Source organism: Hipposideros armiger, unplaced genomic scaffold (genome assembly GCF_001890085.2).
Source record: "Hipposideros armiger isolate ML-2016 unplaced genomic scaffold, ASM189008v1 scaffold_9, whole genome shotgun sequence".
Classification (NCBI taxonomy): Eukaryota; Metazoa; Chordata; class Mammalia; order Chiroptera; family Hipposideridae; genus Hipposideros; species Hipposideros armiger.
In genome coordinates, this window is record NW_017731359.1 from 3,297,071 (window position 1) to 3,312,325 (window position 15,255).

The 15,255-nt window shown below is 42.6% G+C and overlaps 1 protein-coding gene across 2 annotated transcripts in view; it reads right to left on the reverse strand.

Annotated features, from left to right (window-relative positions):
• Positions 1 to 15,255, reverse strand: part of WWP2 (WW domain containing E3 ubiquitin protein ligase 2) — a 111,256-nt gene that overhangs the window by 25,633 nt on the left and 70,368 nt on the right. Inside the window, exons 6-7 of one of the 2 annotated variants that reach the window (XM_019654485.1) lie at positions 13,738 to 13,948; positions 3,120 to 3,209 (exon numbers count right to left, since the gene is read on the reverse strand). In XM_019654485.1, the coding sequence (XP_019510030.1) occupies positions 3,120 to 3,209; positions 13,738 to 13,948 (301 nt within the window). The remainder of the gene's footprint in view (positions 1 to 3,119; positions 3,210 to 13,737; positions 13,949 to 15,255) is intronic. The other variant, XM_019654490.1, reaches the window with a different exon arrangement.

Below are 15,255 nucleotides of genomic sequence, written 5' to 3' on the forward strand. Positions count from 1 at the left end.
CACACACACACACACACACACACACACACACACACACACTGATGTCTCCCATAGCTGAGGCTTTCCAGGGCTCCATGGTGCAAATCGGCTGGCTTCCTGGTGGATACCTCACACTGTAGGGTTGGGTTTCAGCTTTCTCAGCTCTGCCATTTATCTATCGTCAACTAAACTTTGATTAACATCTCTCATATGCTGTTTCTCCTCTTCCATTCCTTTATCATTGACGGTTTATACTTTTTTATACCTTTATTGCCATTTTAGTGGGTTTTCAAGAAGGAATGGAAATAAACACATGTTCAATCTCCATGTTTAAGTAGAAGCCCTCTGCACTGGTGAATTTCAAACTTCTAAGCAGCATAATCTCACATTTTATTTCAGATGAACTTTTATGCAGAATTGCAATATACAAAAACAGCAGTGGCTAGAGTCGCAGTCGGCCTTTTGGTTCCAGCAGGCACCTCCACCAAACTCAGGGGCCATGCTGGACATACTCTGAGCATCTCTGCTTCACACAAACCTTTCCCTCCAGCAAAGCGGCTCCACACATCATCCCTAACCACACCTTTCATAGTCACACTGCTCCCCCAACCTGGATCGCCCTCCTCTTCTTGATTAAATCCACCTCCAGCCTTTCCTGCAGGACTGCGTTTGATCCCCATCCCTCTGTAAGGCCTCCCCCCGAACGCTGTGCTCTGTGGTGATCACTCTCCCTCCTCACCTCTGGTCTGAGCACCACCTAAGAGTCACTAAAGAGCAAATCATCACATTCATCCTTGCCTACCAGGTCCAGTACTTTTTGCTACTGGAGAGAATAACTGGTCATCACACAAGTGTCCCATAGGTCTGAGAGAAGGGGATGGATGTGATCAAGTGAACCCTGTGGCTCAGTCTCGCCCCTCCATGGCTAGGTCTGCTGAGATAACCTGTAGTTCCGAGTTGGCTCTCACCATCGTAATACTTCCCTAAGTTGGAACTTCTCCCATTAATTAGCAATGGAAGCAGAAGCGTTCTGTTCTCTCTGGGTTCCCTATTACACAGAGGAAGTAACTGCCAGGGGCTCAAAGGTCTGGGCCTAAAACTCAGGAAAAACTAAGAGGCTATGTGGGGTGTAGAGTTGAGCCATCTCCCAATAAAACATTAAAATTACCCTGAAAATAAGAAAGCTAGAGCTAGTGTCCCACCTCAGTCCTGAAAGGAGAGTAAATCCTCAGCCATCCTTAGAAGATACCATTAAATATCTTCATTTAGATTCCATCCAAATGTTCACCAGGTCAAGGCCTATAATATTTATAGACCACAGAGGTTGGAGGCAGTAACCAGCACATGTACAGAGTCACCACTGCTTTTAAATAGATATGCTGGAAATACACAAAGTATAAGCATGCAATAAAAAGTATAAGCCTGTTAAAAGTCAGTGATTAATTTGCGACACAATTGGAGAAATTTGACTACTGACTGGGTATTTGGTGATAGTAAGGAAATACTATTAACAATATAGTGGTTTTATTTTAAATAAGAGAATTTTTTTAGAAATATGGATAAAATACGATGTCTGGCATTTGCTTCAAAATAATCTAGGATGGAGTGAGAGGATTACAGATCAGCAGTTGGCACTTGTATTTTCTATAATGAGCCACAAAGTAAATATTTTAGGCTTTGCAGGCTATACAGTCTCCATCACAATTATTCAACTCTTTGAGCACAAACAGCCATAAATAATAAGTACATACATGAGTATAGCTGTGCTCCAATAAAACTTTATTTGCAAAAACAGATGGCGGGCTGGATGTTCCCCACGGGCCCATAGTTTGCTAACCCTTGGTATAGATGAAGCAAGACTGGCCATGAGTTGATAATTATTGACACTAAGGGTTGAGTATGTGGGGATTCTCTCTACTTCGTACATATTTGAAATTTTCCATAATAATATGAAAATTTCCATGTTTTCCCTAATAAAATGTTTAATTTTTTTCTAAGAAGTCCATGTTTTTTTCACTTTGGTGATGTCACTGGACTTAAAGTAGAAAACAGAGTGAAGTCTAATGATGACAGATTGTGAGTTACATTTTCAGAAGGGTAAGGAAAATAAAGGAAGACACAAGCATTCTACAGGAAAACTGAAATGAAGAGCAGCCTGTCCACAGAAACTTGTAGGATCAGAAGGCAAGGTGGTATTTGCCTGGCACACACCTGACAGCTGAACCAAACAGAGCACAGGGGTTCTCCAAACTCCGACATCCTCTCCCTCCTCAAGCTGAGGAGGGGGAAGTGTTCCTATTTTATGCAGGAGCCCTTCATGGTAGCTTTACTGGGAGGTGATGCTTTCCTGAGAATGAAATACATTCCCTTTTGAAAGCTCTCAGGACCAGGAGGTACATGTGGAAAGAACTTTTTGTCCCTGGCAGACAGAGAACCAAACCCCTTCTCCTTGAACTTGGACAGGCTTCCCTCCCTTGGAAGCCTCACTCATCCTTTGGTTTTGGAGAACTTAAGCCATGTTCTCGCACAGCCCAGCTGAACGAGAAGCACACTGTCTTCAGTGGCTCACTGGGCAGAGGGTGCTGTGAAAAGCATCAATACCCTTTCTAGCTTGGCCTCCTCATGTTCAAATTTTTCCCAGAGATGCTCTAAAAAGCCTAGTATGTCTTAAGAAACAAGAACAGAACTAAGGTAAGTGAATAGAAAAAGCAATCAAGTAACCCAGGATACACTGTCCCTGCACTTTGCTACCTCTGCAGAAAGAGACTGAAAACGTAGCCCTAATAGGGCATCTCTGCGGTGAAATGACTCAGGGCACTGAGACAGCAACGGCCCAGTCAGCCTCCCCAGCCCTTCTCCCTCCAGGATCCAGCTGCCATAGTAGCCCTGAAGACCACTGAACAAAGCCCATGGCCATCAGTCACGGCCAATACAATGCATGTGGGGAGAAGGGAAAATAGGAAGAGAGGGGAAAGAATGTAGAAGGGGAAGTCAACGGGAGGAGGGGAAAAAAAAAGAGAGAAAGGAGAAGAGAGGGAGGGGAAATGAAGAGATGGCTATGGCAGCTGGTGGTGGAGAAACCATTTGGTGACTCTTGGCACTAGTTCTAGAGTCTCAGGGCTTGTGGGTCCATGCCTTACCCTGGAGGAAGAGGCCGTTCCCAGGTGGTGGTCTTGGTATTGTGGTCAACATAATAGACCCGCCCATTGGGCAACTCTCGCTGTTCCCATCTGAAAAATAAAGTCAAGGGAAGCATGAGATACACAGTTGAAAAGCATAAGCCCTTGTTCAAAAGGGAACCCTTCACTGCAGATGTAGCTAGTTTGAGAGGAAATACCAAAGATTACATGCAAAATCACCCAGTGCTCAAACCAGCTCCTTGCTGTCACTGATGGTGGCCCCCAGGAGCGCTTCTTTAGAAAACTATAAAAGCTCCCCTTGATGGAGTCACTGTACTAGGATATGCCATCAATTACTCTAAATTCCCCTAAATGACCCATGTGAATCTACATTCCATGGATTTTTCTAAATCAGTGTTTCTTGGCCATCTGGGGATCAAAGAACCCTTTAGGAATATGGTAAAAGCTGAGGGCTCTTTCCTTCCAAAATGCACTTACCAACAAAAATTTGTATGCAATTTCTGGGGCTCACGGACCTCTCCTAAAGTTTATCTATGAATAACTCCATAGCCATTTTAGCCTCCACTACCTCTTAAAGTCACAACATACATGATGCTGTTCTCCTAGCATCATATATAGTTACATATATTCATGATCACATTTCTTTTTAAAACACAGGATTCCTTTGCAGGGGAGCTTTAAAAGAGATCTGGGTGACTCAGAGAAACACAGCATGCTGTTATTAACTGACTGTGTTACCGATGTTTTTATTGACTACTTTACCCATAAGTCTGTGTGTGTCAGTTAATATGTGATCGGGCACTAAGGGTGGCTCATTCGTGCTAATGGAGGAATGAGAAGGTAGCAGATGATCCAAAGAGATAATCCACAAGGAAAATCACTACAAAATACAGCAAAGGCCCACCCATCCTCACACTCCCATTATTGCCACACTCAACACAGTCTGGCAATAACTCCACTTATCCAAGAATACAGTAAGCAATATATAAAGAATGCAAAATTTATATTTACAAAATGACTACCATTTTATAAAAGATGTGAATGGTCCCATTAGCCTTGATGTTTCACACTGATTTTATTTACTTCTACTTTAGGGTGCTGTCTAGGGGAAAGTGGCCTTTCCCAGGAAGCTGGTACAGTCAGTTCCACTGAAACACTTGTTTTGAAAATGCAGATCTATTCCAATCTGATTGATATATGAGGGAAAAGAAGGTGAGCATAATGCAAATTTTGTGTTTGCTTATGCATGATTTTACCTTCAAGAAACACTAGATGAACACACATTTCCCTCTGCTGAACTCAGTACGAAAACACAAAACCCACACACATCTACTAGCTACCTTGGTTTAGCACGTTATATGCTACACCATCCACATCTGGTGTTACAACTCCTGTCTGAATTCAGATAACCCTCTTTGCACAACTTCAGGACAACACTCACAAACTCCAACCCTTCCAACACCTGCTTCCACAAGCAAACGTCAGGTCTTCCCATGGAAATGTGCCATATTCATTGTAGTGCTCTGTATCTCAGTCACTTACCATGTGTAAAACTGTGCTACCATCATTTCTAGGTTTGTTCCTATTTTTGGAGCGTGTCACTGACAAGTTTTTGAGGGATATGTCTCTAACCCATTTTTCCCATAAGCCCTGTGAGTTTTATTCTGTAATTCTGCATAGCATGGTGATTTTTAAGAACACATATCTTATAGCAGAGCTGACTATACACTGAAATAAATGTCCTAACTTCTATTATGAAGGTTGGTGTGTCTACTCTGACAGGCAGTAGCTTTATTCAATACCATTTTTCATTTACGAGTAAACCAGATATCTGAGCAGTGGACTGCACTCATCAGCCCCTCTGAGGCTGGTTCAGATACAGATATTCATGAGGTTTTTAAGGCAAGGAGGGGAAGAGGGGCACCATCACCCAGTAAGTATCTACAAAGACCATGGGCTAATGTTTTACCTCATGCAGTCCTTGCCTCCATCCTTTAAGGTGGGAGATGCCATCACCATTGAGGAAACTGAGGCTCAGAGAAGCTAAGTAACTCTTACAAGGTAGTCAAACTCAGATCTGACTTCCTAGACTCATGAATTTTACCACCACACCATGCTGAGAGGAAGAGAGGAAAAGGAAGGTCAACTGGAACTTATAGGGAACCTACCATCCAGCAGACAAGGTATCAGATGCCTTCCAGATCCCCATCTCAAAGTGAACAGCTTTCCCTAGCCCTGGAGTCCAGGCAGGGGGCCCTGCAGAATGAGGACAACCAGGGAGGAATTATAATGGGTCTGCCATGTTCACTTCTAGGCTCTGTTTTAATCACAATACTCTGATCTACCAGAAGATAATACTTGAAATTCCATGAGATAAATGCCTTTAATTGACACAGTTGGTATTCCCACATGCTGCCAGAAAGGAAATCGGTATGAAGTCCTCTTCATTTATATTTCAAGAGTTACAACAGCTCTTTCCAAGCCTAGACAATATCTATCCATCCGATCTTTGATCCCAGCTGATCCTAGAAATGAAAGTCTCTCTTTCAGGGACTGTTATTATCTGGCAAATCCCAATGTCCTTCTATGAACCCTCTCAATTGACTTAGCTAGAAAAATAGAGTTACCAGGGAAATAAGACCTTTCTGCCATTACCTTTTTTGATATCTACATTTTTTCCTTTTAAAATCGGACTCCTGCTCGGATTAAATGTCCACGTGGGTCCTCCCTGATCCATGACCTGGCCTAGCTGCTTTTCTTAGGGAACTCTCAACTCCTCCCTTACCTGCACGGTGCCTCAGAATTCATACAAATCTCTTCCCTTCATTCATGCAGCACAGTCAGTCAATTCTATTGTCCATCAGACAAGCCTCCTGATTCTCATTTCTCCTCAGTAACTGCTGACCCACATAGATTAAGCCTTTCCAACTGCCTTGGTTTGGTCTCCCCATGCCAAGAAAGTGATACTGGCAGCGACCTTTCATCAGCACATCCCTGTCAGGGGTTAGGTTTCTGTCCCTTACAAGCACCTTCTTCACACTGAGATTAAAAGGCTTTTCAATCAAACTACCCATGGGTCTCAATACTACATCCTGGTCTCGTGGATCATATCCTCTCCCACTGAATAGCTTTCTTTGATGCTCTCAGAAACAGTGTTCAAAGCATCGAGCTTCATTCAGGTCCCTTCCCAACACATTGCTCCTTGGCCTTCAATGAGTAGCATTGACTTGGCCCATAGACAACACAGAGTCTTTGTATCTGAAAGTACTTAAAAGGAGCCTCCAAATTCAATTACTCTTAGGTACTTTTTTTTTTAAGCCTAAATTACCTTCGCTCCTATGGATTTTAACTGTCCTTTATTCAGCTGTGTATCTTCCATGTCCCAAACCCCTCACCACCATCGTCATTAAAAGGGTAAAGGCTAAAAATTTCAATCCATGATTAGGATGACATCCAATCTTTCACTCCAACGCTATCCTGAAAAGTGATTGTCTGAATCTCTGACCTGAACCACATTTTCTGAGGAAGGTTTCCTAAAAAGGTCTTCAAGAAATTAATTCTCAATGACCTGCATTATAGTGTGTCAGATTCCCCTATGTTTGAATAGAATGAGCTTCGCCAAGAGTAGGATTAAGTTGGAAAAGGAATTAAAACTGGATGAAGGGTGCAGGTTTGTATCAAAGACATTCTCTTTAAATGACCCTTGCAAAGTTACATGTCAACATGCTCAGAAATTCCATCTTGGTAAGAGCATTATTAACTTGTATTAGTTATTAATTTGCTAGCTTTTATTAACATAGAAAATCTGACCTTCATTCAAATTACACTTTCTCCATTAGAAAATAGTCACACCAGAACCCTTACATGCCCCAAAGAAAAGATGCCTTGCTGGTTATTTAGACAAAAACTAAAATTCAGAAGAATACACTGAAAGTATTCAAGCATCCTTAAAGTTGTGTATGTAAAAAATCAATTCCCTATAGGCAAAAACAAAATGGAATTCATATTTCTTACTTTATGCCCCTATAATAAATGACTCTGAACGAGTCCTGTTGCTCAAACTCTGGCCATTTCCTGGGCAAACCATAAGATTTATTTCCAAGCTGTTTCAGACTGTTTGATGAGTAAGAAATCTGTGTGCAACGGAACACATCTCCTGCTTATTGTTTTCATTGCCTCAGTAGGTCCTTTGTAAACCGGATAGGAAATGTCTTAAACTCAATCCTTCTCCAAGCAGCTTTCTTGAAATACTGAGCTTTCCTTTAAACATCAGCACACTAACCCCTTTTTAGAAACTATCAACAACCAGCAATTTATGCCCTGGAAGCCCAGGATGGCACAGTAGTAGCCACCAAAGCTTCTGAATTAAGTCTATTTTTCTTCTTCAACCATCTCGTTTTCTTTCCCTTGGAAAAGTCTCCAAAGCTCTTCAGTGAAGTTGGCAACATTAAAAGATATGCTTTCATGGAGAGGCAAGACAATTCCTGGAGATGGTATCTATAAAAAAAAATGTTTTTAACATTTTGCAGATAAATTTGGCAATGTAGGGAAATAGTAACTCTTTAAAAAAAAAAAAAAGATGGTGGGAGCAAAAATGGGTATATTCTTTCCAAAGGGCAATTTGAAAATGTGGTCAAAACCCTTTCCTATGTGAATACCCTTAAACTCAGCAACTCTGCTTCTAGGACACATCCTAAGGCAGTAATTATGTGTCAAAGAGTTAGCGATATGTCCATCTGTCACAGTACATTGCAGTATGTCACAGGAAAACTGATAACAACCTAAACACCTCAAAATGGAGGATTAGTAAAATAAGTGATGTTATTTCTATAATAGGTGGTATTCAGTCTTTTAAAACAACGTTGTGGATAATACTGACTTGTTTGGATGTTTACAATATATTGGGTAAAAAAAGCAAGTAAAAAATAATATGCATAAGATAATCAAAATTGTTTAAAAATTACTAAATACGCTGTTTTTCACTAAGTCTAAAGTGCCATCCATTCTCATCTGCATGCTTAAAATATTTTACAAAAAAAATAAAATTTAAAACCACAGACTATAAGTTTATCAAATTTTGGTAGATGTGTGTTTATGTGTGCATGTATGTATATGTGGTCTCAGGGAAACTGCTTAAGGTTTCCTCATTTGCAAAATAAAGATGAAAGTGGCTGCCACTCAGAGTGTTGTGAAGACTGCGTGAAATAATCCACACACAAAACTCAGCACTCCCCAACACACTGGAAACGTTTAACACATGATAGCAATTATTAAAGGTCAGATTAGCTATTATTAAAGGTGCATGAAAAGCATCAATGGTTAGATCTGGGTGTGTGATTTTTGTTGTAGTTCTTTCTTCTTCTATTTTTTTTTTTAGTGTCAAAAAAAAATTTGTTTAAGAGTCACTGAGAATGAAATCATATATCCAGTCATTCAACAAACACTTTTCACTCCATCTCTCTAGAAGTCAAGAACTACGCAGGTGTTGGGGATACAAAGATGGGCACAACAGTCCTTGCTCTTGCGAAGCTCTCAAGAAAGTGTCATAAAAATGAAAATTCATAATTACACATGAATACACAGATATAGTCGGGTGATACTATCTCATGGGCCAGTCCCCAAAACAGTAGAGTCTTTGGAATTAAGGCTTCGTTCCGAGATGAGGAGGAGGAAGCCGGAAGCATGTGATATTTGGCATTACCTAAGCATTTAATAATCCTTGCAGAGTCAAAAACTAAACCAGGGCCAGCCGAGTGGTTCAGTTGGTTAAGAGCTCGCTCAACAGTTTGAGCTCTGAGCAACAGGGTTCGATTCCCAGCCCGAGCTGAGCAGCCGCTGAGATGCCAACAGGTGGCAGGACGGCTCAGCTTAAAAAAACAAACAAACAAACAAAAAACTAAACCATATACAGCAAAAAGGCACCGATTTTCCCAGTATGGGCCTTTAAAATGGTGCTATTCAGAATATAGTCCACGGCCCAAATTGTCACTGCCCAGTGATCAGAAAAGTACAGAAGTTTCTAAGCATTTAGAAACTTTTTGTACCAATGCAACATTACCACAACATCCAAATACGGGAACAGTAGATTCATCCCACTGAATAGCAAACAAAAATAAGGATTTGTAACAGACTGAAAAAAAAATTAAAATAACAGAAAAAAAAGGGATGGGCTCTTCACAGACAGTTTGAGAAGCGCTATTTTAAAACTCCTTGGGTTAGGATCTTTGGCTAGGGCCTGAGTTTGGAATGAAAATCAATGGCAGCGGCTGGTTTATAACTTAACAGAGATGTTCCAAATTCCGACATCTCTTACAGCACCTCTAACAAACAAAACATCAAAGAACTCTTACCAGGTTGTCATCCTTGATAGTGTCTCAAGGACCACCTGGAGAAACGGCCTCTCTATCTCCATAATTGGGCGTGGAGATAGGCAAGATGGCAAATCCAAAAGATCTAGAAAACACCCCTCCTCAATTAATTCTACTCTGAGGCAGGAAATGGACAGGGCAGCCAATGACTGCAGGAGAAAAAGGCTGGTGTGAAATGGCAGTGCTGAGGTAAGTCGGCAGTCCAAACACAACGGCCTCCCTTATGTAAGAAACCACAGCAGAGAGCCGACTGCCAGGGTGAAATAATGTGCCTCTGTGTGTGAGGGACTGAGTGAGCTGCAGGGCCTGGGACACACTTGGAGTTTATCTAAGCCATGTACACAGGGTCTGTTAATGAGCATTTGGTCCCCAAAGTGAGCTCAGTGCTGATAAAAACCAGATGCAGGGCCAGCCGATCAAAGTGGCCTCACTCCCCACTACCCGCTGCCTGGGCCACTATCTCACCATGTATCCTGAGCTTTCCTGGCTCCCCCTCCTTTAATGGACATTTGCAAGCTGAACACGTTACACCCTTCCAGTTGGCTTTTTCCATGCTAATTAAATTTAAAGGTTCAGAAAGCAGGGGGGTTTGGAGACAGGGAGAAAAGAGATGAGGGGTGTTCTATTTTGGACTTATACAGCCCAGCTTTCGGTAGCCTTCCATCCTTAAAACATACAGACGTGTGTGACCTCTTTATGACCAGTCTCATCTGCTGCAATTTGCAGAAAGGCAATGCAGCGACTGGAAAAATAAGCCCGTGGGCTCTCCAAGTGAATCTTGCTCAATCACTCAGTAAAGGAGACTGAAAAAGTGGAGAAGGTCAAGTTGGAAAGAGACAAAGTCAGCTGGGTGTCTTGAAAACAAAAATCTGGCATGGCTCATAAGTGCCTTAGCAAAGAGGAGACACGCTCCATGGTATCTCCCAGTATGTGAGGACCCCTAGTGAGCAGGTAAGGGCATCCTGACCCTATGAGAGATGCAGATTTAAACCCAAAGCTATTCAACCCAGTGAATGACGCCTTCAACTCTTGCTCTTGGGAAGAAAAGGCTGCAGTATTCCTGTCATAGTTGCTCTTAATTTGAGGTATCGAAGAAACAGAAAACATTCATCCAGGTGGAGAAAAAAAGATGACACTTAAATTTATTCACTGCTAATATGTCTTGGGGGCCTACTTTGTGCCAGGCTCCCTGCCATCCTGAACAGGGCAGTGAGACACAAAACAAGCAATTACACGTGTGAGCAGAGTTAGAGTACACAGGGCGATCTGACCTTGTGGGTTCAAGGAAGGATTCTGTTGAACTGGCGAAAAATAACTCTCCAAGTAATCCACAAAAGAAACGGTTTATTCAGGAAAAGAAAAAGAAGCAAGACCACCACTGTAGTGCAGAAAGCACACCTCCTACACGGAGCTCCTATCGGCAGTCCACATGGAGGCAAAAAGACCCCTGGTTTCAAGATGGCTAATCCCTTTATTATGATCCCACCCCCAGAATTACTATAAGGATGAACGTGAAGTGAGGGTTATAGAGTTAACAAGGGGCCCAGCCCCACCCATAGTCCCCCCAACTCTATGATTAAGCATCTTATGATGCCAGTTCACTTTATCATTTCCTAGCGGAAGTTCTGTTTAAGCTAAGTCTTGAAGATGGATAGGAATTAATGGACAAAGTACAAAGTAAGGTTTCAGAAAGAGCGGCCAGCATGGTGGAGGGTCCCAGGTCCAGAGAAAGAATGGTACGTTTGTCAAGCTGAGACAAGTTATTATGTCTAGAGCTTGGAGAACAAAGCAGAGAGTATCCTCCATGGAAGACTTGAAGGGGAGATGGGGTCCTATCACGTAGCGCTTTTTAGGCTTTATTAAAGATTTGAGAATTTATCCCTAAAGGCAATAGGAAGCCATTGCAGCATTCTAAGTGGTGAAATGTCAGGCTCAGTGTTTTACTTTCAAAGGTTAAAATTGGACTCCTGACTCCTGAAGCCACGATATCAGGAATAAAGGAATAATAACCCATCTTGCCTGGACCCCCTAAACGTGTAAATAAGCTGGGGTGGGTTGGTAGGTCTATAAATGGCAAGGGTCACTGTAGAACATGTGCCCTTTCTGACTTGCTGTCACAGAGCAGCGAACTGCAGGCCTGCCATGCTCACTGCCCAGCTCTCAGCAGCGCTGTGCAATCTCGTTAAGCAGCCGGTGATCTCCAGGTCTCCCCTGATGTCTTAGGGATGAGCATCTCAAGATGGAAAACTGGGTCCCAATACCTTTCTTTGGTATTTGGGAAAGCAAGCAGCGGCCTCCCCAGACCCACACACAGGCGTCGTCATGTTCTCAATGTTCTAAAGAAAAAATGTTGTCCAAGCTCTACCTTGGAAAAGTGTTTCAGCCTCTGGCGGGGTGGGGGAGGAGAATCGGCTTCCCTGGGCCGCTCCATCAGCCAGACTTAGAATAAAGAGCGTTTTCAGAGCCTGGAGTTTTCCAGCTGCCTGGAAACAGGAAGAGCCCAATCCAGGAGAACAGTAACCCTCACACACGCCCTACATAAAGACACGTTGAGCCATTAGCCCTAATTGCCTGTGACTGACACAAGAGTGAAGCCGGCCTTCCAGGCATTTGCTCAGCGGAAAGAAAACAAACAGCTCACGGGGACACAGGCAGCCATTTTCTCTCCTAGCTGCCAAAACGATTCTGCTCTCTTACCCCCCCACCCCCAAATTATACACAGATTTGAAATTATAAAGCAAACAGAGGTCTTTCGAGTATTCCTTACCACATACAAAAGAGAAAAGAAATCTCTGTAGGGACTAGCTGGACACAGCAATTGGTTATTAATCTTTTCACAAAAGTCAAAGACTTCACAAAAAACTTTTCAGAGCCACCTCTCAATATCCCCAATTCTCACCAGGTTTGAGATATTAAGAAGTATTTGTAATACTTTTCATTTCTTCATCACACTTTATTAAGAAATATGAGTTAGGTAGAGTGCCAAATGGTAAGGATGCAGTATGTACGTGGTAAAAAATCGCACATGCCTTCAAATTTGGGGTTTTTGTTTTAACAACTGGGTTTTCTAAAGTAGCTTAAGAACGGTACAGCATACTACACATCAAGCAAGAGACCCTCCATCCTTCCCTTTTCCTTTATGAGTTACAAGGGCTCAGAGGGCCCACACACACCACCACCCCCACCACCACCACCACCGGCCAGGCCACGGTGACTGTGGCAATATGGACATTGGTTTCCTCAGTACCGAACGGATAACCAGGATGGACAGAGGGGCCATGACTATGATTGGTAGCCCTAAGATAAGGCTTCATTTCCCAATTCAAAATCATTATAAAGTTTAGGAGATCCAGACAAGATGGGTTATTCCTCTATTCCTGATATCGTGGCTTCAGGAGTCAGGGGACCAATTTTAACCTTTTAAAATAAAACTCTCAGCCTCACATTTCACCACTTAAAACCTTTGTGATTCCTTCACAAACACTTCAAAAATATCATTCACCAGGTATAATGCCCACCATTGGGTGAGCGCTTTACATATGTCATCTTCTTTGAGCCCCTTCACTTCCTGGGGATATATGCGTGATTATTACCTCTACCTTATCAAGACAGTAAGCCACTCAGGCAAGGTGAAATAGGGTCAAGTGGGAATTCAAACCCAGATCTATTTGATTCTTGGGTTCATGCTGTTAATCTCCACTTGCTATATAGCCAAACTTGAACTTCTTTTTGGCTTACTGGGGCCATTTTCTTACCATCTAAGGTCTTTACCACCAAATTCAATTCTGAACTAAAAGATAGCAAGGAAACCAGTAGCCCATGTTAATATCAGCCTCAGTTATAGGAATAACATACAGCAATATTCAGAGCCTGAAGTCCTCCATAGGCCGTTAAGAGAATTCAAGAGAGAAAAGCTGTTTTCTAGGCAGGATCTAGGCGAACACCCTCCAATGATTTTGGAAGGCAAAATGAGTTCCTTATTCCATAAAAGCCTCACTCTTTGAATCAAGCTGTTCATTGCAAGCCATGGTATAAGGTAGTATTGATTCGGCCCCAGATAATTTAGATTCTTCTTAAGATTTATGTAGAACAAGCAGTTCTTCGACACCTCCCATGATCGTTAAGCACAGCAACCTCCCAGAGACTCCTCGGCACTAGGTAATAAATAACCACGTTGTTCCTGCCCTAGTGAAGGAGCCTCAGTCTTTGGAGGGGTGAAAAGCGCCCTTGTGGGACAGAAGGCTACTCACCCAGCAGGCAGCGCATCGGGGGCCTGGGCAGCCGCCGGGAGCTGCTGTGTGCCCGAAGTGCTGGGCTGCTCTCCTTCAGCTGGCGTGGCCGGAGCAGGGAGAGAGGCTGTGGTGGGGTTTGGGGTGACACTCGGTGCTGCAGCAGGAGGGGACGTCACAACAACAACAGAGGGTTCTTCGGGATCAATGGCTGTAGCAGGTTCGTCATTCACTGAAAACACAGAGATCACATTTTAGAGATCAACAAAGGCGTATGTTCACATTTACCAGGTTTTTCATTTAATGTGGTAACACAATACCTACAGTGTGACCATGCGTGTATCCAGTGACAGCAAAATGGTTTACAGAACATAACTTTGGAGATTACAGCAAGTCAGTAATAGCCTGCCAAAAGAATATTAGAGATAGATCTAAAATAAATAGATTACTAAATATTACCACCTCTCTTATATAAATGTATGAAATTTTTCTAATCTACTATGCTTACACTTACTGCAATAAAAGAATAGCAGGAAAAATAAAGATAACAGGGAAGTGTGTTCGTGCTAAATGCATCAAGGTCAAGTTTACAGTGTCATATACTTTTCTTTAAACTTGTCACTTATCTGTGAGGTGCAAATAGCACCTTCCTTCAAAAAGCTCCAGATACACTAGGAGGCAAAAAACTTCCAATACCGTGCTTGTTCTTTTAAAGACTCATGCTCAAAGTAGGGAGCAGGGATTATTCCTCCAGATGAAAAGGATGGGGCTCCAAAGATAAGGGACTCAGTCTCCAAGGTAACAATAGACAAAGAGGATGGAAGTGAAATAAGCTGGCTCCCAAGTCTCCTTATTTCTCCTATCTTTACTTCTTTGATGATCATGCATGTTCCCAAGGACCGCAAGGCACTACAATATCCTTTTACTCAAAAAAGGATCAAGCAAGGTTTCAATTTTCATATGTAGAAAACTCTTTGAAAATGGATTAAGCCACATGCAGAGAATTTGTTACATATGAGATTGCATCTGTATACATTTATACTAGAATTCCATAGGAAAATGCCTATGTTGTTATTTAGCCTTGTCTTCCTAACTCAGAAATTCTTTTTACAGTTTCCTTAACAAACGGCTACCCAAATTTTTCTTCAACATTTCTTCTGACAGGCAGCTCGCTACAGAGTCACTCTGCTGTTGAACAGATGTACCTGCCAGAAAGTTTTGTCTTATGTTAAGCTGAATTCCACTAGCAGATCTTAGTCCCCATCCCCAAGCAATACAAAAAAATAAGTGGGCCGGCCGAGTGGCGCGATGGTTAAGAACTGGCTTGGGATGCCAGAGGGCCCCGGTTCGGATCCCACATATGAGGTGCCCTCCACAGCTAAGATGCTGAACAACAGCTCAACCTGGAGCTGGGCTGCCGAGTCGCCGGCGACGGCATAGGCTGCAGCTCCTGTGGCAGTGGGTTGCCATGGGCTACCGTGTGTAGCCAGCAGTCAGCATGAGCAGCCAGCAGCCGCAGTGAGCGGCCGTCCAGAAGTC